This window comes from Mus musculus, chromosome 4, assembly GCF_000001635.26.
Source record: "Mus musculus strain C57BL/6J chromosome 4, GRCm38.p6 C57BL/6J".
Taxonomy (NCBI): Eukaryota; Metazoa; Chordata; class Mammalia; order Rodentia; family Muridae; genus Mus; species Mus musculus.
This window is the reverse complement of record NC_000070.6, coordinates 63394163-63417301: the sequence shown is the minus strand read 5'-3', so window position 1 is coordinate 63417301 and position 23139 is coordinate 63394163. Positions and strand designations below refer to the sequence as shown.

The window sequence follows — 23139 nt, the reverse complement described above, 5'->3', positions numbered from 1 at the left end:
TGCTTGTACTTAACTCATGATGGAGTCCTGCCATCAGCCCTGGGCCAGCATTCTGTTACTCTCCATTTCCCAAGTGAATTCTCACAGCTTGGCACAGCCCCACACTGCTCCTCCCTGCACAGTCGTCTCTGTGACAACCCTGCGTCTGCATCACTCTCTGGGATTAGAACAAGGGCAGGCAGCTGTGGGAGGATTCATCCCTCACCCAAGCTTGCACAGTGTTACTACCCCAAACACCAGGGGCCACAGTGCACATTCTTAAGCAAGAGACCCCAGCTCAGGGTCCAGTGGCCACACACAAAATGAAGCAGCTTTGCTGACTGGGGAACAGGATCCGTGTGTCCACCACTCAGCTCACAGCAGGGTAGTCACAAAAAAGGTGGCAGACCTTTCATGCTTTTCTTTTTTTCTGGGAGCTGAGCCGGCCCATTAACCTCTATTTTCATATTTATGCCAGTGCCTGGGGGGGTCTGGGCAGAAGTCCTGGGAGTAGTGACCATCAGGCCAAGCCCTGTTGGCAGGTCAGGATGTCAAGAGATGGGGAAGGTTGCAGGGACTATGCCTTGCCCTCCAGCTCCTGTATCCCTTCATCCTTCCCTCCATCTTTGCATGGTCAATTGTCACAGCCATTCACCTCCCCCCCCCCAGCTCCATCACCTCCCCCACGTTGCCCTCCATGACAGCTGTTGTCTCCTCATGTGTCCCCAGCAGCCTCCACACTCTCTCAGCTCTCAGACAGTGGGCAGACCCTGAGCGAGGACAGTGGCGTGGATGCCGGGGAGACGGAGGCCAGCACCTCAGGCCGAGGCAGACAGACAGCATCCGCTAAGAACAAGAATGGCAAGGAGCAGCCCCGGACGGAGAGGACCGCGGAGGGTGCCAACAAACCTGTGAGTCGGGACTGCACACAGGGCCCTGGCGGAGGATGGACGGGCCTGAGAATCAGGAGACACTTGGCATGCGACCCATAGGATGCGTTGCGGGAAGGGCTCATCCGGAAGGGTCCCTGTGCTAGGAATCGTAGAGCCTCACTTTGCCCTGCTCCTGGGTGGCAAGCACTGGTGGCTGCTCTCTACTCTAGTGTAGCATGGTAGCGCAGGCAGTCTGAGGGGTCATATTTGAGGCTTCAACTGCCCTCCTCTGAGAAACATCAAGGCCACCCTTCTCCCACCTGCAGCCCGGCCTGCTGGAGCCAACGTCCACCCTGGTCCGTGTGAGGAAAAGTGCAGCCACACTGGGCATCGCCATTGAGGGCGGTGCCAACACACGCCAGCCTCTGCCCAGGATCGTCACAATTCAGGTTTGTCCCCTTGTGTATGTCTCCCTGTGTTAAAGCACTCTTCCTCTGCATCCTTAAGATGTGCCTTCCCTGAGGTGACACAGACCTGGAGACAGACACGGGGACCCTCTTGAATGACAAGCCCCTTGACGTGTCGGGCTGCCTGGGCAGGCTAACACGAACGGTTTCCCCGCCTCCACTCCATCCTAGCCTAGAACTTGGAAAGTTGCTTCCTTTTACTCTGCACAGCCCTGACTTTGCCAGGACTGTGGCCTCGAGACTGGCAGCATCCAGTTGCTTAGTGGGGGGTGAAAACCAGGTACCCACATGACCCTTGCTTGTGTCTCCCTGCACAGCGAGGAGGTTCTGCCCATAACTGTGGACAGCTCAAGGTGGGCCACGTAATTCTGGAAGTGAATGGGCAGACACTTCGGGGTAAGGAGCACAAGGAGGCCGCCCGAATCATCGCTGAGGCCTTCAAGACCAAGGAGAGAGACTACATCGACTTTCTGGTCACTGAGTTCAACGTGATGCTCTAGGGGTGGGGCCAAGTTCAGGGCTATCAGCCGGGGTCACAGGCAGAGTCTCCCACCCCACCCTGACACATACACCCTGCCTGGGCCCTTGGCCCAGACTAGGAGAAGAAGAGGGCCAGACAAGGCAAGCAGAAAGTCAGGTTAAAACCTGTGTGCCAGAAACACAGTAGGGGCTCAATAAAACTATGTTAGGTGAAGGGAAGGAAGGCAGAGTACATTTCTCTAGGCTGGAGAGGGGTACTGCCACCCCAGATGCCTAGGCCTTTGGCTGTGAGGACACAGGAGAGTTCACACAGACTGCTTCCTGCCAGGAGGACCTTCAGTGCCACAAATGAGCCGCCAGCACGCTTGTTCACACCAGTCGCACCCCCTTCCTCCTGGCTCCGTGCCCCTATGGTATTTATTTATTTATTTATTTCCCTTCCTGTGCTTCAGGGGAGCCCCCCCCCCAAAGGCCCCAGCTTCCCTTTGCACTCCCAGCCTATCCCAGAGGCCTTGCAGGCGACCAGCAATGTCAGTGTATTTATATACAGAGCTTATGACTTTAATTTTTCAATAAATAAATCTGAACAAGGTTGGGGGCCAGTGTTCTATGCTGTTGTCTGCGGGCTGGGGTTTAGATTGCTCTGCGTGGGGAGATGTGAGGGGTGGACAGGTGGGACACCCAGAGCTTCATACATTCTCAGCTGAATACTGAGCACCAGCTGTTCAGTTGGGGACATACGGAAGGAGAGGAGACAGGGCTTGGGCCTCACCTGCCCACTGGAGGACCTTACTGAAGCTGTGAGGGGAAACAGGTATGCTCCCAGATAGAGTATGCTATGGGCATTGTGTTTAAAAAACACACACTGGGGCCAGGAAATGGCTCAGTCAGTAAAGTAATCGGCATATGATCCTGAGGTCCTGAATTCAGTTCCCAGAACCAGTATAGAAGGACAGACACTGTGGCATAGGTTTGTAATCCAAACACTGGGGAGGCACAAGCAGGTCGATCCCTGGGGCTCACCGACCAGCCAGCATTGCCCCATCAGCAAGCCTGATGTGAGAGACCCTGTCTAGACAAGGAGTGGCTCCTTAGGAATGGCGTCTGTGTTTGATTTCTGGCTTCCACGTTAGCGTGCACACATGCACATCCTGTGTACAATCCAGGAAGCCAACTCTGAAGCCCTGGTTTATAGGCAAGCGACTCATTCACAAAGGAAAGGAGGCCCACCACAGAGGATGCCTCTTCCCAGAGGGTCCCTCCAGCCTCGTCCCACAGGGTGGAGTGCAGAGAGACCAAGAGCTGCAGGGAGAGCTGTTTCCACTCAGGGCCAGAGCCGGACACACCTTCCTGTCTATGTGAGCAAGGCCCACGGCCAAGGTAGTGAGGTCCTGGGCTCTTCCTGCGATCCCTCCCAACGGGACCCCTCTGCTCCAGCATCCAAGGCCAGTGGGGGTTGGAAGCAGACAGAAGGGAGAGTATCAGGTAGGAACAGTGGCAAAGCTTGAACTGGCCTGTTGACTGAAGACCAGCCTGAGGGCCATTTCCTCCTGACATTATGATGTCTGGTGGAAGAGGTGTGGTCAGCCCTTTACCAGAAGGCCCAGGGGTATGTTCAAGGTAGGCAGAGGCCATCAGTTCCATTGCAGAAGACCCTGCTCTAGGGCTGGGATTGGATTCAGTGCTAAAGCATTTACATGGCAGGGCTCTGGCTTCTAAGTCTCTGGCAATGGTTTAGGTTCAAGGTTTTAGGATGTTATTAGTGACCATCCTTTTTTTTTTTTTTTTCAAACCCAAGTAGACCATCAGAAGCCAAAGTCTTGGTTCTCCCAAGGCAGCTGGTACCCACCTTCATTCACCCATGGCTTCAGCTTCTCTCAGGGTCATGGCTGCTCCTTTCCTTCACTGTCAGGTCTGTCACCTCTATGAGGATAACCCCTACCCAAATATATAGGGCTTTGCCGGGCTCAGGGCTCCTGACATCATTCATCAGTTTGATTCCTGAGGAAGTGTGGCAGGTGACTTGCCCTGTGCTTGGGTTCTCTGCCTGTAGGATGCACAGGGTAGGTTCAGCAATAGGCCCCCAAAGGTGATGCACGCACGTGGAATCCAGAACTGCACAATAAATGGCAACAAGTGCAGGCCATGGAGTAACAGCCACAGGCCCAGGGATTCCCTGCCCATGGGCTTCTGTATGACAGAATACCTGACCTTCTCCAGCTCAGGGCCTTGTGGTTTGTACTGAATGCACAGCTTCCAAGCTGTTGCTGGCTGGCCGAGAGCTCATGGGCTAGTCACTGGACTGCTGTTGGACCTACAGGGCAGATACATTGTACTGGCCCTAATTTATTAGCTTGCTACTTGGTCCAGCCTCTTGGAGACAGAGCCCCCAAGCCCCAAGACTGCTCCATGAAAGGACGAGAGTGAGTTTCTTATAATTCCAGGATTCCTGACCCTGGCTCTATTGTTGAAGGGGTTCACTGGTGTATTCCTAATCGATTTTTACTTCTAAATTCCAGGGGGATTTCGTTCACCCATTCTTTTTGTTTTGTTTGGTTTGGTTTGGTTTTTTGGCTTTTTAGGTTTTGTTTGTTTGTTTGTTTGTTTTTGTTTTTGAGACAGGGTTTCTTTGTGTAGCCCTGGCTGTCCTGGAGCTCACTCTGTAGACCAGGCTGGCCTCGAACTCAGAAATCTGCCTGCCTCTGCCTTCCAAGTCCCGGGATTAAAGGCATGTGCCACCACTGCCCAGCTTACATTCACCCATTTTTGAAGTACTGGAGGCTGAACCCAGGCCTAGGTAACACTACCTAAGCTGAGCTCTATCCACAGTTCTTTAGAAATTTTATTTTGAGATAGAGCTGTAGCCCAGGCTGGCCTTGAATTTGTAATCCTGCTGTATCAGGCTCTCCAGTACCTGCAGCAGCCAGGCCCAGTTTCCAGGGTAATTTAAACCTCCAAATTTCTTGGCAGTGAACTTAGGAAGAACAAGTTCAGACCCTCATTAGCCTGAGTCCCAGGATAGACATCCTTATCAGTGCTTTGGGAGAGTTTCAGTAAGATGGGGGAATGGAGGAGTCAGGTGTCCACCTTGGCTATGTCTATCTGTTCCCTGATGTGTGTGTGTGTGTGTGTGTGTGTGTGTGTGTGTGTGTGTGTGTGTGTGTGTGTGTTTTATCAAAGGAGTGGATAGCTGGAGAGGTTCGGGCAGATGATAAACCTCACCAAGTGTCTGTCATTGTCCCCTCTGTTCCAGAACCTTTCCACTCCAGGAAAGTAGCTCATGTTGTAATTTATATTTCTGTGATAAACACCATGACCAAAAACAACTTAGTGGGGAAAGGATTTCTTTCATCTCACAGGTTACGGTCCATTATTAAGGGAGGCCAACACAGGAACTCAAGGCAGGAATTCTGATACAAAACCCATTCATACCATCTTGTTCATCTACAACCAGGCTCACTTGCCTAGGGATGGTGCCCCCCCCACCCCAGTGGGCTGGCCCTCCAAAGACAATCTTTACAGAGTGGCCATAGGCCAATCTATTGGAGACAATTCTCCAAGAAAGCTTTCTTCTTCCCAGGCAGCTCAACGTTGTGTCTAATTGACAATAAAACTAACTAAAACAGCTTACTTCCATGGTGATGTGCACACAGGCCTTTCCTACCCCAGTGTTTTCTGCCACAGCTTGAAGAAGCCTAGCACGGGGAGAAATTGGGGTTCTTGAATTGTGGGCCCAAAGGAGTGCCAAGTTGATCTGTAAATTGCCTGCCGTTCTCTGTGGAGGAAAGCAGGGTGTGCAGTGAGGTAGCTGGACATAGGGAGCGCACGAGTTGATTAGGAGTCTATACTTCCTCAAATTCTACTCTCTTGATCCTCAGCTGTGTAGCCTTGGCAGGTCACTTAACCTCTCTGAGCTGTTTGCCATCTTTTACCTGCAGAGTACATTGCTGACACAATTTGGAGACCCATTACACCAAGTAGTCCTTTGGTGACCGAGACTAGCCAATGCTGTGCTAGCTGCTGTTGGCTGTGTGGGGAGTGTCTGGCAGTAAGGCAATACGGGAGCCATCTGCATGAGGAGACACATCTGGCTAAGACACATCTGGCAGTAGGGCTGTTGTAAAATAGATACAGGTCTTGGAAGGGCTAAAGCCATTTGTCTGCACCCCTCTACACTCCCAAAAGTCGCAGTGGTTGAATTAGAATTTTTGCTATTCTGCATTGGCAAATAACAAATAGAACTGGAGCCAGTCTGACACGCCACACCACCATTGTTCGAGGTGGCTTTGGAGGAAAACATTATTCCAACATCGTCCCTCTCTGGCTTGCATTTCCGAGTCCATCTCTAAGATGTTGTAGCCAGAAGATCGGCGGTGACCCTGCCTATCTCATGGGAGCCTGGTACCACATAATGAGCGCACAGTTTATTACTACAGTTATTAAGCTGTGGATCTCTGTCCTCAAACTTGGTGACTCCTTCCTCATGGTGGCTCCATGGACCTCACAAAGATATCCTTCTTTCCGGCCCTCAGTTTCCCCTCCTAAACTAGGGAAGGTCGTACAGGGAGATGCAACCCTTCAGATTTGAGATTTCGGCCCATTTAGCCTTAGAACCTGTTTCCCTGCCACCGCCTAGTCTAGGAGACAGGACGGAGCTGCCAGCCTCTCAATGATTGGTGGATTTCACAGAAGCTCCGCCCCAGAAGCCCGCCCCTCTGTCCTCTCCGATGGGCTGCGGGCATTATGCAAAGCAGACACACCCCGCCTCGCGCGCGGATTGGAGGCCTTTGTCTGCCGCTCAACTCCAGGAAACCAGGGCGCGCGGTGCCAGCTGCAGGTGAGACTTGGACAGGAGCTCCAGGGGGGCGTGAAACTCAACCTTTGGGGACTCAGTTTCCCCTTCGGGAGGGTGGGGACGAGAGCGGACAGCGCTGAGGGACTGGGCCCTGCAGGACCCACGAGGCTTCAGATATCTCCACGTGGGAGCGCCACACTCGCGCGGGGACGGATAGTGGCTCTGGGAGTCTGGAGCGCGCGATCACCAGCCGCACCCTGGGACGCCGCAACACCCGGACGCCCTAGTCCAGCCTATCCAGCCTCAGTCTCCACCTCCGCGCAGTGGGGGCGTGGGCTTCTCTGTCCAGCCCCAGTACATCCCCTACCAGGCAAGGGTCCTGGGGGACTGGGGGTGGTCATTGGCGGGGTTGCCGGCGGTGTTTGGGTAGCAGGCGTGTCCCTGTTGCTTGGTGACCGGGGAGGTGGGGCGCTGCTGTTCTAGGATTTGTGTGAGGCTGGGTCACCCAGCAACAACTCCGCCACCAGGCAGCCTCAGAGTCTCGCTGTCACCGGATGCCTAACGCAAGTTTTTCCCTCCCCTTTTATTTTTTGTCCAGAGGGGTTGGGGGGGGGCAGCGTGGGGTGGGTTTCTCCACAGTGGGAGGAGCTGCCAAAATAGGGCTAGTCCCTTCTTGGTACACAAGAGGCACAGAGAGGTGGCTCCGCTTAGCCAAAGGCGCGCAGCAGGGAGGCGCGAAGCGAGAGGCAGTGTCAGCGTTTGCTTGCTGTGAAATCTTGGATGAGACTTCTGACGCTCCTTCCCCGGGCTTTAGTTGAAAGGACAGGACGAAGAGAATCAAAAGCACTTCTGCGTTTGAGAAAGTTGGAAAGGAAAGTTGATGAAAACAAACGCGAGCTGTTTTAGAGACGAGATGAGAAGCTGAGCCGGCTCCAGTGAAAAGAGGCATTGTTTCTGCCCTCTAAAACAGAAGAAATAGGCTGAATCTGAAGCATGAAGGTTAAAGCTAGATACGCACAGGCTGCCGGAAGAATCTCCCAGGTTCCTCTTCGGGAGTTTTAGGGGTTGACGCTGGGGCTGTTTTGTTGAGGTAATAGACTAGTTGTATTGAGTTAAATAAGTATGTTTGATCTGCTGATGTGGGGAGCAATCTGTGGGTGTTGCAGGCCGTATGGGTTTGTCCCTTGGCTGTCCCCTGTTCCGCAGGAGGGACAAGTGCCCACGCGGGTATTTCCTCCCAGAGGCCAGCTGGTTTGCATCGGAACCATGTGATCCTGGCTCTCTTGAGAGGGGATTTCATCAGCTTCCAGAGCCGGGCTTTCCAGAGGGCCTGGGGCTTTATAGACACAGAGGGCCGCATTGGGAGGGGAGTTGGAAACTGCACTGTGTTTTGTCCCCTGTGGGCAGAGCTGCATTTCAGAGAATCCACAGACCTTGTGTATATCAGAGTCCCATGTCGCCTCCTCCATGGGCAGATCTCGAGATGCAACAGGAGGTCGCTGGCAGGCTTTACTTCTGAGCACCTCAGTTTACCCCTCTAAAAAATGGTCAGGGTAGTATTCCCTCTGGTATCATCTTCAAGTCCAGTTGGGTGACATCTTAGAAAGCTTTTGTTCAGCATCCCCAACTAAGTTTAGAGATGAAGTCAGAGAAAGAACAGATCAACAGTCATAGACATTGGTGACAATGGCTAGTGCACTGACTTCAGGTCACTGTACCACGAGTCTCACTGTAGGAGTGAGGTAGCTGTGGTGGGTTGGGGCTGTCATCTTCCCACTGCCCAGTACTGAGCCCTGCTAGATTTTGTCGCTTCATTTCCTAGCACTGCCACTAGGTGGACGCCGCTGTCCCTGTTGTGCAGTCTAAGGGTTCAGAGGGATTAAACCATTCGTCTGAAGTTCGTCCCTACAGCTCTGGGCAGGGAAAAGAGAGGCCTGGGCCCTTAGGTTCACCCAGCAGCCTGTGCAGAGCTTTGGGATATGGGAGGGTGACATGGGACCGTGTCCAGGGGAGCCTGGAGAGAACCGAGCTGGTATCTCTAGAATACCTTCTGAGCTAGCATTTTTCAGCCCACCCAGGATCCCCGGCTGAGGGGAGGGTGTCAGAGAGGTTCCAGAACAGAACAGCCAAGGCTCCCTGCCGCACAGCCTCCCATATTAGCCTCTGGTCTCTCCTCCATCCGGCCTATAGCCCCATCTTGGCTCTGGTCCCCACTGCCAAGTGTCAGCCAAACCAGCTGGACTGCTAAGCCAGACCCTCCTGCCAGGACCTCCCCACCCATCTTAGACCCTCGCCAGCACCCAGCATCCCAGAGCCTATTCCGGAAAGGAGCTGGGATCAAAGCCAGCTAGCATGCCCAGCTGTCAGTCGGCTTGGGGTCCTGGGACTACAGCCAAGGACCAAGAACTTGAGGGAAGGGGATGCAAAATCTAGGAGCCCCTACCTACCCCTCATCCCCCGTTCCACAAGTAAGGGCCTCATCTGGTAGGGATACACTATATTTATGAATGTCTTTAATATGCTGTGTGGTTTTGGGCAAGGTGTGTGACCTCTCTGAGTCTTTCCTTGTCTGTTAAATGTTGGTTTGCTTCTGAGGAGCCAGGCTGAGTTGCCAAGGCTGGGAGCTAGGAGCCTCCTCTTCATTGTGTTGTTTTCAAATGTTGTAGCCAGACGATCGATCCAGGAACAGCCCAGGGCATCAGGCAAGCAAAAAGAAGGTGCAGGAGCTGTTGGGTGTCACAGAGGGTCGGAGCTGCTGACACTCACGGCCCAGCCACTCCATCAACTCTGAGAAGGGGAAACTGAAGCCGGGTGTGCCTGAGTGTTGCTATGCAAGGGTGCGTGTGTGTGTGTGTGTGTGTGTGTGTGTGTGTGTCTGTGTCTGTGTCTATGTGTGTGTCTGTGTCATTCTGTCTCTCTCTCTTTCTTTCTTTCTTTCTTTCTTTCTTTCTTTCTTTGTATATCTGTGTGTCTGTCTGTCTCTGTGTATATCTGTATGTATATCTGTGTGTGTCTGTGTGTCTCTCTCTGCATGTGTGTGTATCTATGTGTCAGTCTCTGTGTATATGTCTCTCTGTGTGTGTATCTGTGTATCTGTGGCAGTGGGGATGAAACCCCCGGGCCTCGTGTTCACCGTACTGAGCTATACCCTCAGCTTACATATTACAATTGTAAACACCATTCTGTGTTCTTCTCTGAATAGTTAAAACCTATCCCTTTGAGAACAAATATAATTTTATTTCATGACAGGGTTTCTCTGTGTAGCCCTGGCTGTCCTGGAACTCACTCTGTAGACCAGGCTGGCCTCGAACTTACAGACATCAACCTGCCTCTCTCTACCTCCTGAGTGCTGGGTTTATAGGTGTGCACCCCACCACCTATACAATCTGTTTTAGCAGTGGTTGGACACTGACGTTGTTTCCAACCTCTTCACTGTATAATTCAGTGACAACATAATTGTGATTAGACATTCTGGTTCAGCTTCCTAACTCCTAAAGCGGGAGAAGGAATTCCCGCCTCCTTGGGTTGGCATGGAAGTTGGGTGATGAGAACTAATTCTAGAAGAGCTTTTACAAGGTGTTTGACGCAGAGCAGGGGCTCAGTAAGGCCTCGGTGCTAGCAATACATTCTTGGCACCATGAACTTTCAAAATTTTACTTTGATAAAAGCTTGAGAGAGGACGGGAGAGAGAGAGAGAGGGGGAGGGGGAGGGAGAGAGAGAGAGAGAGAGAGATATTTCCATCTATGTGGTTGAACACACCCTCCTTATAACCCATATCTTTATTAGCTAAGGATGGCCTATTCCCTCCCCCCCCCCCCGCCCCAATAGCTAAGGATGAACACATGTTTCTTAGCTGGGTCTCCTGTCCCAGAACTGATCTGGGAGCCACCTGGCAATAGTACCCTTCACACTTGGGAGCGCTTGCTCCCCTTTGTGTGGGGGATCTGAAATTAGAGCTTTGGCTGATGTTGGATGTTAGGGAAGTTACTGAGTCCTGCAGGCAGCACACTCTCTGGCCACATCACTGAGGTGAAAGTCATCGCTCCCAGGCAGGTGCTCTGTGCCAGCTAAGGCACTGGGCCAACACCTGAGGATGCCACCGTCCCTCTTAACTCATCCTATGAGTCTTGTAAAGTCAACATTGCCCCATCTTACACATGAGTAACCGAGACCAGGAGAGTCTTTATCAGCAAGGATCTTGCCAAGGTCACTCAGCATCCAAGGGCCCTGGAGATCTCTGGCCACCCCCATCAGTACAGTGAGGCTTCCTGGGTGGGCAAGTGGAATGGAATCTGGGAGGCTCAGTGGACCTCTGGTTCCAGGTGACCTGGGAGTCAGACCAACCAGGCTTCCATCACTCACTCTTCTTGGTTCTCTGTGACACCTGCCGCTGCCCAGATGCACTATGAACTTTGACCTGGAAGGTTAGCCTCCTGGGCAGGAAAGGAGAGCCAGGACTCAGGAGGGTCATGATGAAACGACAGCCCCACTCCTATGGTGTCTCACTCTGGTCTCCCAAGATGGCTGGGCTGCTCATGGCTCTCTGCTGTACCTCTGGCCTCCAGAAGAACCAAGGGAGGGCAGGTCTAGCAGTGTTTCTGGACCCAAGATTGGGGCAATCAGCAGACGACTTTCTGCACTCCAGATCCCTTCTGGTGGTCAGGGTACAGGGCCTTCCTTTTGTTTTCTTGTCTGGGTGGTTGAGAACTACCATCTCCCTTCTGTGCCTCAGTTTCCTCTTCTGAGCCGTGGGAAAACACTGTATCTGAGGCAAAGGATGAGGAAGCAATGGGAGAAGTGAGGGAGGGTGGAGCAGGGCCAGGCTGCAGCCTCTGTTTGTCCTAGTGCTGGGTCCAGAGCACCCCAAGTGGCAAACCTGTGTCCGGCTGGGTTTGAAAGCTGTTTGAGAAAATCCCATGAGGCTGTTGTGGGCTGGGGTGTTTTCTCCAGAGCAGAAAGATTATGAAAGATATGTGAGGACAGACAGGGCTAGAGTTTGGTGAGGTTTAGGAAATTCAGCAAACGGGACTCAATGGTAGAGGAATTAAATGATGAAGGGAGTGGCCAGGTGGACCACCCAGTTTGGCTTGAGACCCCAAATAAAGGATGGGCCCGGCTGGGGACAGGAGCTGGGAGAAAGCTACTGTGCCCAGGCTCAGTTTGTCTGTAGCTTTGGATGGGTAAACTTGAGGGATAGTATTCCAGAAAGGAATACCATGTGGGCAAGGGGAAGGATAAGGGGGCTGGGGGAGGAAAAGGCCCAGTGTCGGGGTGAAGGACAGTAAATACTGGCTGCTGTCTTTCAACAAGGCTGAGGGTGTGCCAGCTGCGGCAGCCACCTGGTGTTGATGGGTTAATGATCAGGGAGGGTGAGCGGGTGAGTGACAGGATGTCAGGGGAGCCTGCCACCCACACAATGGGCCACATGGTCGCCAGAGCAGTAGACAGGGTCTTGATAAGATTTGGCTCTGTTCCATAGTCGCCGGGGGACTGCAAAGGGAGCCCCAGCCCCCAGATGTGTGTACAAGGCAGGGCCTGGGAGATAGGAGTTGAGAGGTTACTCGGTTGAAAGTGCTTGGTGCTAGCTCAGACTTAGCCAGATCCTGGCAGCTGGCCCTCAAGAGCATTCATTCATTCCATTCACCCATCAGTCACAAGCCCTTGGAGGAGACCAGACTCTCCCACCTAAGGAGACCCGGGGGCAGAAACTATGGTGATGACATAGGTCCTAAGGTCCCTTACTGCACACTGGGCAGGCCGTCTGTCATGGAATTGACAGCAGCCTCTCCAGGGCAGTGGCCACTCTGGTTAGCCCTGTTCCACAGAAAGGAAAACCATGGCTCTAGCCACTGAGGTCACAGTGCCAGCAGGAGGTGAGGCTGGCATGCTGGCATTGAACTCCCTGGCCTATGGACTCTAAGATTCTCTCCATCACTCTTGGGTGGTCCCCAGCCTGGCTGCTCCCTTGAGGTCCCCCCTCCCCCCCCAGGGCTTTCTGGATGGCAGAGGGTTGACCTCATGTCTCTTCTGTTTCCTGACTCTCTGGGTCAGCAGGGGCAGAGTAGAGAGCCAGGAGCGGACTTAGGGCTCCTGCAGCATCTTCCTTCTACCTGGCTCCTGCCTCCTCCTGCCTGCCCCGTCAGCCTGGATCCTGAAGGTCAGATTCTGTACCTCCTGCCCCGGCCCCTGAGTCCTCTCACATCATATCCTGTTGTCTTCAAGGGCCTCCTGCTTCTCTCAGGTCTCTGCAGCTGCCTTTCTAGAACATTCTCATCAGTCATGCTTGCGGCTTGCTTCTGCCTCTCTGTCCTTCCGGCCGCTTGTGTGACTGTGGCCTCCCCACCCAGACCTTCCTGATAGTCCTGCCTCACCCCCACTCAGCTTGTTACTCTCAGGCCCCTGTCTTCAGCCAGGGCAGGTCCAGCATCTGAGACCTGAAACCTCGGGTGTTTCCCTAGGATCTGCGAGTCCTCAGCCTCAGAGATACCAAAGCAGCAGGAGACGTTGGTCACCAGCCTGTCTCATACTCTGCCTCAGGCACACCTGACATCTTACACACTTCACTATAGAGTGAAGGGCCAGGTGTGATGTGTCTGTGTCCCACCCTGCTTCTTCAGATGGCTACACCTCTCACAGAGGTGAAGGGACCTGAGGAGCCACAGGTTGGCCATGAAGATAATTCTGTTCCTTCATCTCTGGGGCCTCTGAGGGAGAAGCTACAAGAGGAGATGTTCACCTGATCCTCTAGTTCTTCCTTCTTACCTAGACAATTCCAGTGCAGGCTCATCTTATCTCTAGGCATGGACAGTAAGTGGAAGGGCAGAAATCCCTAAGTCTGCCCTGAGATGATGAGACTTGTGTTAGTAGACGAAGTTAAAGCTGGACAGACAGGAGCAAGCGCCAAGGCTGAGGTTCCCCTTTCCCTCCTGTGAGGATGGGCAATGAGACCTACACAGTGGGAGAGGCTTTGATAAAGTCTTCGGTGATGGAAGAGACCAATTTTGGGGTGGGAGTGGAGGAACTGCAGGCTCCTCTTCCTGGGACCGGCATGCAATGTGACTTTAGCCAAGCCTTCTCTGGACTTCCTGCTCGTACAAGCACGGTTGTGGTTGCAACTGAGGTGGTCTCAAACTCAAGGCCTCAGAAGTTCTCTTCCCATCAATGCAGCCCCACACTTGCCCAGCAAAGGGTTAAGCTCTTGGCGCCAGCTCCGCAGAGTAACCCCCCCTCCTTTTCACAAACACTTGTAGGAAATCAGGCTGGGCGCTTCCTGCAAGGAGGAGGAGGCAAGGCAAGGCCTCAGCTGCAGGGGCGGGGAGAAGTGGGGAGGGATGCTTGTCTGTGAGCTGAGGCCGTTCTGGCTGGCAGAGCAGTCTGGAGGCGTTCCAGGCTGCTGTGGAGGCAGGGGGCTCCCCAGGTTTGAAACAAAGACCTTGTGGGCAGCTCCCCTGAGCCCAGGCCGGCAGGATGGTGGTGTAGTACTAGTGAGGTAAGGAGCTGAGCCAGGAGGAGGGCCAGAGGGAAGGCCGCCTTCCCTCTGGATGGGCCAGTCATAGACTCTGGACAACCCTGGCAGGCAGCCCAGCCCAGCCAGGAAATCACAGCTACGCAGCTGCTGCCACTCCTGTCCAGTTCTGGGAGTCCGGCCCCCACGAAAGAGTGGACCCCAAGATGCTAGTTTCCAGTTCCAGATCCAATTTGGTTCCCTTGGTGAACTTGGACCCGTGTTGGTCCCTCTCTGTCCCCCGGGGTGGGCTCATCTCAAGGCCAGTTAGTGCTTGGGTTACTGAGGGTCTCGAGATGTTCGGAAGTGAGGAACAGGCCAGGAGATGACACCCTCCTACCCAAATAAGGGCAGGGACAAAGTGGGGGCCAGGAAGCCAGCTTAGAGCTACAGTAGGACAAGATGAGAGTCAGTAATAGCCTGGCCCCTTGTTAGTTCCTCCCAGGCTCTTTGGGTGAGCCAAGGGACAGTCCGGGGACATCCGTCATGGGTATCTCCACTTGCCGCAGGCCAAAGGCCACTCCTGTGAACAGGTCTATGCCCTGCCACGGATCCAAACTTGCTTTGGAGCCCCACAGCCCAGCCCTTCAAAAGGGTCCAGCAGCTTGGTAAGGAGGTCTTTCCCCTGCCATCCTCCTGCCTCCTATACATCTCCTGGCCTTGGTTTAATAGTCACAGTGTTCTAAACTTCCTGGTTGTTCTCATTAGGTGGGTGCCTCTGTTTCCTCATCGGGATGAGGTTAAGGTGGGGATGTCCTGGCTCTCTCTAGCTGGGTAGCATGGAGATTCTGAATGCCAGGGCTGCTGAAGGTTGAAGCTTCAGTGGGGGAGGATCATCCTGGACACACACGCACACGCACGCACACACACACACACACACACACACACACACACACACACACACACACATGCACGCACGCACGCGCGCGCTCGAGAGAGAGAGAGCTGTATGAAGCAGTGTGTGGGGAACAGGGCATTGCCTAGCTAGTTGCTAAATAGAATCCCTGGAGGGTGTGACAACATGGAGATCAGTTCTGTACAGGTGTTAGGTGATAAGAAGCAAGGACATAGAGAAAGCAGTGTTTGGTGTTTTTTTGGGGAGGGTGGGGTGCAGTTTCTCTGGGGGCAGGTGGGGACCTTTAGCTCAATGGCCCAACCATTAGCAGGACCTAGTTATAGAGGGGCTGGCCCTCCTGGGTCAGGACATCATAATTCGAATCCCCAGCTTCCACTGCTACCCTGACGGCTGTCCAGACTTCCCTGCCTGCCTGTGGCACTCAGGGGCCAGGCCCTGAGCCATCCTTGAAGTTCAGCTTGTATTTTCAGACCTCTGTGTTTTTGTCTGTGCTGTTCCTCTGTCCCGATTCCCCTTCCTCTTTCTCCCCTAGATGTGCTTGGTCTGTTAAAGCTGTCACCAAACTTCCTTCTTCAGTGGTTTTTCTGGATTGCGTCCTCCACGGAGGGTGGGATCTTGGCAAGCATGTGTGTTTCTGTATCCTAGGGGCTGAGAACCTCCAAGTTCATTTGGTGCGTCTCTGAGGGTCAGGGTGCTCACCAGACAGAGGGATGGGTGCAGCAGGAACAGGCCTAGGTGACCACCATTCCCCTTTACAGAGAGGAGCAGTCAGCCAGCCACATGCCTCGAGTGGCTGGAACATACAGGGCTGGCTGGGATCTGCTTGCCTGGTGCTCAGCCTGCTGCTCTATTGCAACTTCATCTCTGCCTGAGGTTGGTACCTATTTGACACTGATGTGTGTTTGTTGATTGACTACCTGACTTGGCCAGTTCCAGGCTCCATGACACTGAGGGCTGTGACTTGCACAGAAGAGTAAGGTCTTTCTCAGGTAAAGCTCACAAGTCGAGGCACTTGAGAAATGGGTGCAAAACTGTAACCACTGACTGTTGCTGCCAGGGATGTGTGGGCTCTCCGGAGAACGGTGAGATTTTTGTGGCTGAGTCATTGCAGCAAACTGGCCGTTCCTCTTTCTGCACGTAGGGGCCTCTGCGATGGTGCAGGCTGCTCTGCGGTGGGCTAGGGGAAAGAAAAAAATGACATTTCAAAAGTCAGAAAACCACATGCTGCAGCCCTGCCTCAGCAGAGATGTCAGGAGGTGTGGTTGCACCCCCCTCTACCTGCCCTCGCCTCCGCACTGGGCTGAAGCTGGAGAGGCTCTGTTGAGGTCCTTGCTTAAAGGAAGAGTCTGAAGACTTGACCTGGGGCCTCTGAGCCAGGATCCCACAGACATCAACCGAGTGCACACAAGGTCGGGATCCCCCATCACCATGGATTTGAAGTAGGGGTGCAGGTCCTGTACGGGAACGAGGGGCCTTGAACTTAGATTTACAGTATTTTGTGGGGATCGGGGCAGTACATGGGTGCCACTGCACACACCAGAGGCCAGAAGACAACCTGGAGTGTGAGTCTCAGTTGCCAACTTGTTTTAGGCAGCCCCTCCCTCCCTCACGGCTTGTGTATGCTAGGTTGGCTGACAACATCCTGTCTGGTGTCCATCTCCTTGCAGGAGCGTGCTGGAGTTACACATGCTTGCACGCAGCTTTTATGTGAGTTCTGGAGACTCGAACTCAGGTCATTAGGGTTGTGAGGCCAGCATTTTACCTGCCGAGCCATCCCTCCAGACCCAACTTAAGAACTTTTCCATTCATCCTTTAAAAAAAATTACATTTAATCATTGTAGTGTGTTTGTGCATGTGTTACGTATGTACATATGTAGAATGTCGTGGCCCATTTGAGAGTCAGTTCTTTCCTATCATGTGGGGCCCAGGGATCGAACTCAGTTCCTCAGGCTTGGCGGCAAGGGCCTTTAGCTGCTGAACCATCTCACCAGCCCTCTCTTGCTTCATTTTAAAATTCTTTTCCTAATAATGTAGTATTTGGATATGTGGATATGCAGTTAGAAGTATGCAGATTATCACTGTTGGGGATGTGTGGTTACTGACCAAACAAGAGCCCTGGGCCAGGTCATAGTACTTACTGACCAGTGGATCCTGGCCTGGTTAGTCACTGTTATTTCTGAGCTTCGATCTTGCTACTGAGATGGGAAGGCAGCTCTGTTAAGCTCCCTGCTGACCTAGCAGAGCGGGGGCGGGGTGTGTGTGTGTGTGTGTGTGTGTGTGTGTGTAGAGATACGTGGGACATTCAGGAGTTCTACAGGGCCTGGGGCAGAAGGACTAGCTGGGGGGGGGGGGCAGGGAGAGTCACAGCTAAAGGACTTAGCCCATGGCGCTGCCTAGTCTTTGTGCAGCCAGACTTTCCCAAGCAGTCCCTGTCTCTGGGGAACTGAGTCTAGAAATAGCTGCCTGATGACTTTCCCCAACTACATTGTGAGAGCATCGCCCAAGTGCCCCCCAGAGGCTCAAGGAGAACTCCAACTGCTCAACCTCAGAGGATGGGGTCCTATACCATCCTTGACAGACTTGCTCACGCTGGTACCAAGAAGCTGGCTTCTACCCACGTCTGGTCTTCATTCCTGTTCTACTCTGGGAAAGGCCCTTCCCTCTCTGGGCCTACCTTTATAGACACTAAGTGTGGGCAGTCACAGTTCTTTGATCACCGAGTGGCTGGCAGCCCCTAGGTCCTGTGCCTTGATCCCGAGGCTGGGTTGATTGAGTTTACTGCGGTGATTGACACAGGAAATACCAGCAAAGAGTCAGAAGCAGAGTGTGAAGGGAGAAGAGAGAATGAGGGCAAGAGGAAGTTTGTGGGGCCCCTCCTTGGGCCACCTCCCCTGCTACCAGGGCCCCTCCCACAGTCCCTCTGTGGCCAGGCTCTGTGGTACAGTGTCTGAGCAATATCGAGGGCTGTCTCCAATGGCCCCTTGGCTGGGCTCTCTGCCTGGAGAGTCACAGACAGCTGCTCAGGATGTCATGAGAAGCTTGCAGAGTTTGGCCTCCCCACCCTCCAGCACTCCCTGCTGTCAGTCACCCATCTTCTGTATTCTCAGGACTCCTGGCCTACTGTGTTGTAATATATTTTTTTTTTTTTTGAGGCAAAAATTCATATAACATGCAACTAAGCACTCAGCGGCACTTAGCATAATCACATGGTTACATCATGTCTCTTCCGCTTTCAGAACATTCCTTCACCCCGTAAAAAAAAACCCAGTGCCCGCTGAGTAGCCAGGGACCTTCTCCCCGCCCCCACATCACCTTGACAGCCCTCACTTGGCCACCTTCCTCTCTGGACTCACCCTCTGCACACTGCAACCCTCAGGCCCAGACTCACAGGATGCTTGTGCCTGCCTTTTCACAATTAGCATAGCACTTCCGTGGCTTACCCGGTGTCACACATGTTGGGACTTCATTCCTTTTTCTGCCGTAATCCCATTCCTTTCTGCAGCTGAGTAATACTCTGTTGTATGTAGAGACCGCAAATGGTTTCTCCGTGCAGATGCGTGGATGCCTAGATGTCGTGAGCATGGTTGCTGGGACATGTGTGGAGCTGTGTTGCTTGCACGCCTGCTTTCGATTAGTTTTGGCATTGGAAGTGGCTTGCCGTCCCCAGCCTTCAACCTGAAGTTGTATCCCATGCCCAAAGGAAGCCATGTGGTGCCTTGACTGCCTTCCTGGGCTTGGAATGACTGCAGCCAGGAAATCCTCACCCCTTCCCACCTGGATGGTGGCTGCCGGCTACTCTTTGCATTCCCCTCCCTTGGGCAGTCAGTGCTGTGACAGGGCCTGGTGCCTGGTGCCTGTAGACAGAGCTAGGTGTGCGGTGACAGGAGCTGGCATTTGGGGGACACTTGTTACACAGTGTGCTGCCGGCTAGCACTCCACCCTGTATCCTAGAGGGAGAGGAATCCTCATCTCATTGATGACAAATGAGGACAGTGAGTCACCGAGGGTCACACAGCAGAGGGCTGCCTGCCTCTGGCGCTCCAGCTGATGAGTTCCTGGACGGATGGTGGAAGACTCGGAGGATTGACATTATCCATTATCCCAACAGGCCACAGGCAGGATGGCTGGTGCTGAGAGGAACCACTTGTGATTTGGACCCCCAGCTGCAGCTCAGTCTCTTGAAGATGAAGTGGCCCAGGTGAAGCCAGGCCAGGCCAAGTCCCATGGCCAGCTCAGGGGCAAAGGCACAATGGGTTGGGCCAAGCCTGGGGCAAGGGCCCCGAAGGCGGCGCTGGGCTTGGGCTGAGGAACAAGATACAGATGGAAGAAGAGACCAGGGCTGGGGAAACAGCCAGTCTCTTCCCGAAGCCCCCAGTCCTGAGCTCCTAGAGGACTTCCGTCGGGCACAGGAGCACCTGCCACCCCTGGAGTGGGACCCAGACATGCAGGACTCCGAAGAGTCTTCTGGAGAAGGTGAGGTGGCCTCCTCTTGCCTGCAGTGGTAATGTGTTTCCCCAAGAGCCCACCTTCCGGCAGAGGCAAGGAAATAGGGGCATCTTTACAATCCCCATCCTCCCAATATTCCCCCACAAGTCTCTCCCAGGACCTGCATGCAGCGGGGGCTCTCCCATAATCCTTTGGTCCAGTCTCTCCTGCCCTGCAGCATACACTTTCTGGTTTGTATCGTGATGACTACCACAGAGGCAATACATCCAGCCCTCTCTGCATACTTGCCACCATTCTGTCTTTGGTAACTTGAATTACTTGGCTCAGGGGTTGGGCTGATTCTAAACCCCAGTCAGCAGAGGGGATGTTAGCATTCTTCATCCTCACCAGTGGCTGGGCTCCCACTGCCTGGAGACCAGAATGAAGGGATTTCCCAACTTCACCTATAAGCTAGTCCCTTCTTCACCCAGCCTTGGTTTCCCCATCTATGAAATGGGTGTGATGACACCATTGGGAACAGGAAAGTCTTGATGTGTGTTGGCTCCTTTACTGGATTATGAATAGGACATCACATATTAGACTCCCCGAAATCAAGAGAACCCTTGGACCACAGAGAAACCAGTTGTGCCAGTATCCTAAGTATTTTATGACTGCCACAGCTGTCCACCTGGGAGCTGGAGCTGGTGTGTGTGTGTGTGTGTTTGTGTGTGTGTGTGTGTGTGTGTGTGTGTGTGTGTGTGTTTTACTGGAAATTGAAGCTTGAGCCTTCTATAAGCCATTCAATGCTCTAAGGCTGAACTATATCTCCAGCCTCTAAAACCAAAGTGTATTTTTGAGATAGAATAATTTCTGAGGGAATGGAGGCTGAGATGTTTAAGGCAACCGGCAGAGGTGCCTCCTACTAAGAGACACTTCATACTATGCGGCAGCCATCCCTGTGTCTTGTGACCCACTTCCCTCCCTCTACACAACTCTCAGCAGGCAAGAGAAACAAGTCCCAAGCATAAGTAAGAACTACCAGTGACCAGTGACTTGTCCGTGGTCCCCAGGTAGCAATCAGAAGAGCCTGGCGTGCAGCCCCTTCATGCCCTGGTGGTAGACCCTTGCTAGAGTTCCAGGTCGAGGACTGCTCTGAACCACAGTGTGATCCTTTGTCAGTTACTTAGCATCACAGGGCTTTGGCTTTGGTTGTACTGCTATGAAACAGAGTGATTGGGTGAAGCCAGCTGTGAATAACCAAGAGATATGCAGTGTCAAGAGTCAGGGGGAAGAGCTGTGTGGAGCAGCAAACCCTACAGGGGTTATGACAAAGGCACCGCCATCCAGAGCAGAGTCTGTGCAGCGTTACCAGCGTGTCTCCTGAATAGCTGGATCTATCCCAGACAGAGTAGACTAGGCGCTCTGTGAACATGGCTGCCTGCAGGATGGATGCATTTTGGATGATGGATGGCTGATGGCTGGGTGAATGCCTGAATGAATGGGTGGGCGAATGGATGACAGATGGATGTTTAGAAGGGTGAATGGGTTGATGGATAGTTGGGTGGATGGATGGATAAATGGATGGTGGGATGGGTGGATGGATAGAAGAATGAACAGGTGGATAGGTGAATGGATAAACAGGTCCTTAAAAGGAGAGGTGGATATTTGCAAGGATGGATGGTGGGTGGATTATGTATGCAGAGATGTGTGATGGCTGTGGTGTAGCCTGAAGGACCAATAGCACACAAGATAAAGGAAGGAGATGGGACCCTGGTGGAAGATGAATGCAAGCACAATGCTTTTCAGGGTCCCTGGGATTGGGGATGTTGGAGCAGCAGGGGCCCCAAGGACCCCAAGAAAGGCTTTGCTTTCATGCTGGGAACAACAGGGAGTCATGATGAGATTCCAGGTGGTGGTAGAGGATGAAGAAGAGGAGATCACATGGTTATTGCTTTTGTTCTTCTGTAGGAGGTAAACGGGACAGGGTAGGGGACATTCTGGATCAGGGGCTAAGGTGACAATCAAGATGCCTCCCGGGGTTTGCCTTCTGCAACTGTGTGGGACGGTGTTGCCATTTGTAGAAATGGGATACACTTTGGGAAGACTCAATCTAAGGTTTGAGTTTGGAGGACCTTTGATAGGGGAGAAGTTACATAAGTACCTGGTTATGTGGGGGTGGCCCTAGGTTCTTGTCCTCCTCAGCATCATGAGGTCATGAAGTGATTCAGGTGGCATTATAGACCCAGCACATGCTCACTCATCAGTGAGTGACCTGCCTGTCTTTCCAGAGACCGAAGCTGACGATGCAAGCAGCCCAGAGGGTTCCACCGTGCCTCTGCCCTGGCTCTCCAGGAGCAACCAACAGCTGGACATGTCTGAAGAGGAGCTGGATGAGGCCTCTGGGAGGCCTGAGGTAGACTTAGCTGGAGAGAGTTGTACGGAGCTTGAGTGTGAAGACCAGGGAGATTCCAGCCCTCCACCTCCAGGACAGGGGCCAGCCAAAGGCTGGGTCACCTTTATCAAACAAGGCAGTAACTACAGACCTTCAGAGCATCTCGAGGCCCAGCCATCTGTTGAACATAGCCGCACAAAGTCTTGGAGCAGTGGAACTGTGAGCCTCCGTCAACCTAGTGACAGCCTTGGTTCTACCTGGGAAGGAGATACCGAAGTCCCTCAGCCTTCCATCTTGCCCAAAGCCCTGCCACAGAGTCCGTGCCACAACTTTCCACACCCAGGTGACAGAAATGGAGGTGACGTTGCTCCGGCAACACCCACAGAATTCCGGGACTCCTTAGCAGCGCCAGCCCAGAATGCCGAGTGCTCTGCAGGCACGTGGGGGGAAGAAACCACCAGCCTACCCAGCTCTCGGCCTGAGGACCAAACCTGGAAGAGGACTAAGACATCACCTAAGCCACTGCCCTCCCGGTTTACTGGTTCTGTCAGCCCCCTGAGTACTCGGCTTGGGGCAATAAAGAAAGTTGTGCCCCAGCACAAGCAGGGAGCCACTCTGGCTGGTCACTCTTCTTCACAAGCTCCCAAGTATGGCAGGGGGCGCCGCCTGAACTACCCACTCCCCGACTTCTCCAAGGTGGGGCCCCGGGTGAGGTTTCCCAAAGATGAGAACTACCGACCCCCGAAGTCCAGAGGCCACAACAGGCAACAAGGCTCTACCAGACCCCTCATCTTCAAGTCGCCAGCTGAGATTGTTCGGGATGTACTGTTGAGTAGTGGAGAGGCGTCCCTGGCCAAGGAATCTTCTCTTGCTCACACCATCACCAGGGTGCCCCAGGAGTTCCAGACACCCGAACAAGCCACTGAGCTAGTTCATCAGCTCCAGGTAAGCAAGGCTCTTTTCCGTGTTACCTAGACACTTGTTGATTAGAGAAGCTTTGGCTTGGGATAGAGGCCCTGCTGGTGAAGGGAGAGTTGTTTCTGCACTAATGCTAGACCCTGCCCATTGCTCAAAGAAGAGCAGTATGAGAGACTGGGAGTATGACGCAGTCAGTGTAGTGCTGGCCTCCCATGCACCAAGCCCAGCATCCAATCTCAGCACCTCATAAATGGACATGGTGGTGCATGTCTGTAACCCTAGCAGTCTACAAAGTGGAAGCAGGAGGATCAGATAACTGAGGCCACCCTCAGCTACATAACAATAGCAAGTTCTGGGCTAGCTTGGACTAGAGACCCTGTCTCAGATCAACAGAGCAGTGAGCATGTCCATGTCTCACAGATGGCCTGTTTATTTTCAAGCACAGCTAAC

At 53.2% G+C, this 23139-nt stretch overlaps 2 protein-coding genes and 1 long non-coding RNA gene across 15 annotated transcripts in view; 2 read left to right on the top strand and 1 right to left on the bottom strand.

The window, feature by feature from the left end:
- The window catches only part of Whrn (whirlin), an 81176-nt gene extending 78782 nt beyond the window's left edge, over window positions 1-2394 (top strand). For 3 of the 7 annotated variants that reach the window (NM_028640.2, NM_001008791.2, NM_001008792.2), the window contains 3 exons: window positions 709-890; window positions 1178-1300; window positions 1636-2392. In NM_028640.2, the coding sequence (NP_082916.1) occupies window positions 709-890; window positions 1178-1300; window positions 1636-1818 (488 nt within the window). In that variant the 3' untranslated portion in view covers window positions 1819-2392. Of the gene's footprint in view, window positions 1-708; window positions 891-1177; window positions 1301-1635 lie in introns of all 7 variants that reach the window. The other 4 variants (XR_001784212.2, XM_006538309.4, XR_001784211.2 and 1 more) reach the window with 3 other exon arrangements.
- Window positions 2395-6207: 3813 nt separating this feature from the next.
- The window catches only part of Akna (AT-hook transcription factor), a 43972-nt gene continuing 27040 nt past the window's right edge, over window positions 6208-23139 (top strand). The window contains exons 1-3 of one of the 6 annotated variants that reach the window (XM_006537521.3): window positions 6208-6635; window positions 19063-19427; window positions 21668-22716. In XM_006537521.3, coding sequence (XP_006537584.1) covers window positions 19178-19427; window positions 21668-22716 — 1299 coding nt within the window. In that variant the 5' untranslated portion in view covers window positions 6208-6635; window positions 19063-19177. Of the gene's footprint in view, window positions 6636-7096; window positions 7684-13856; window positions 14084-14698; window positions 14707-15597; window positions 15828-19062; window positions 19428-21667; window positions 22717-23139 lie in introns of those variants that run through there. The other 5 variants (XM_006537522.3, NM_001045514.3, XR_003954861.1 and 2 more) reach the window with 5 other exon arrangements.
- Gm52742 lies at window positions 15176-21988 on the bottom strand. 2 transcript variants are annotated; one of them, XR_003955424.1, is made up of 3 exons: window positions 21923-21988; window positions 18395-21802; window positions 15176-16131 (listed from the first exon to the last, which is right to left on the bottom strand). It is a non-coding gene; the product is annotated as a predicted gene, 52742 (long non-coding RNA). The 2 variants fall into 2 exon arrangements; XR_003955423.1 differs by having other exon boundaries at window positions 21541-21802.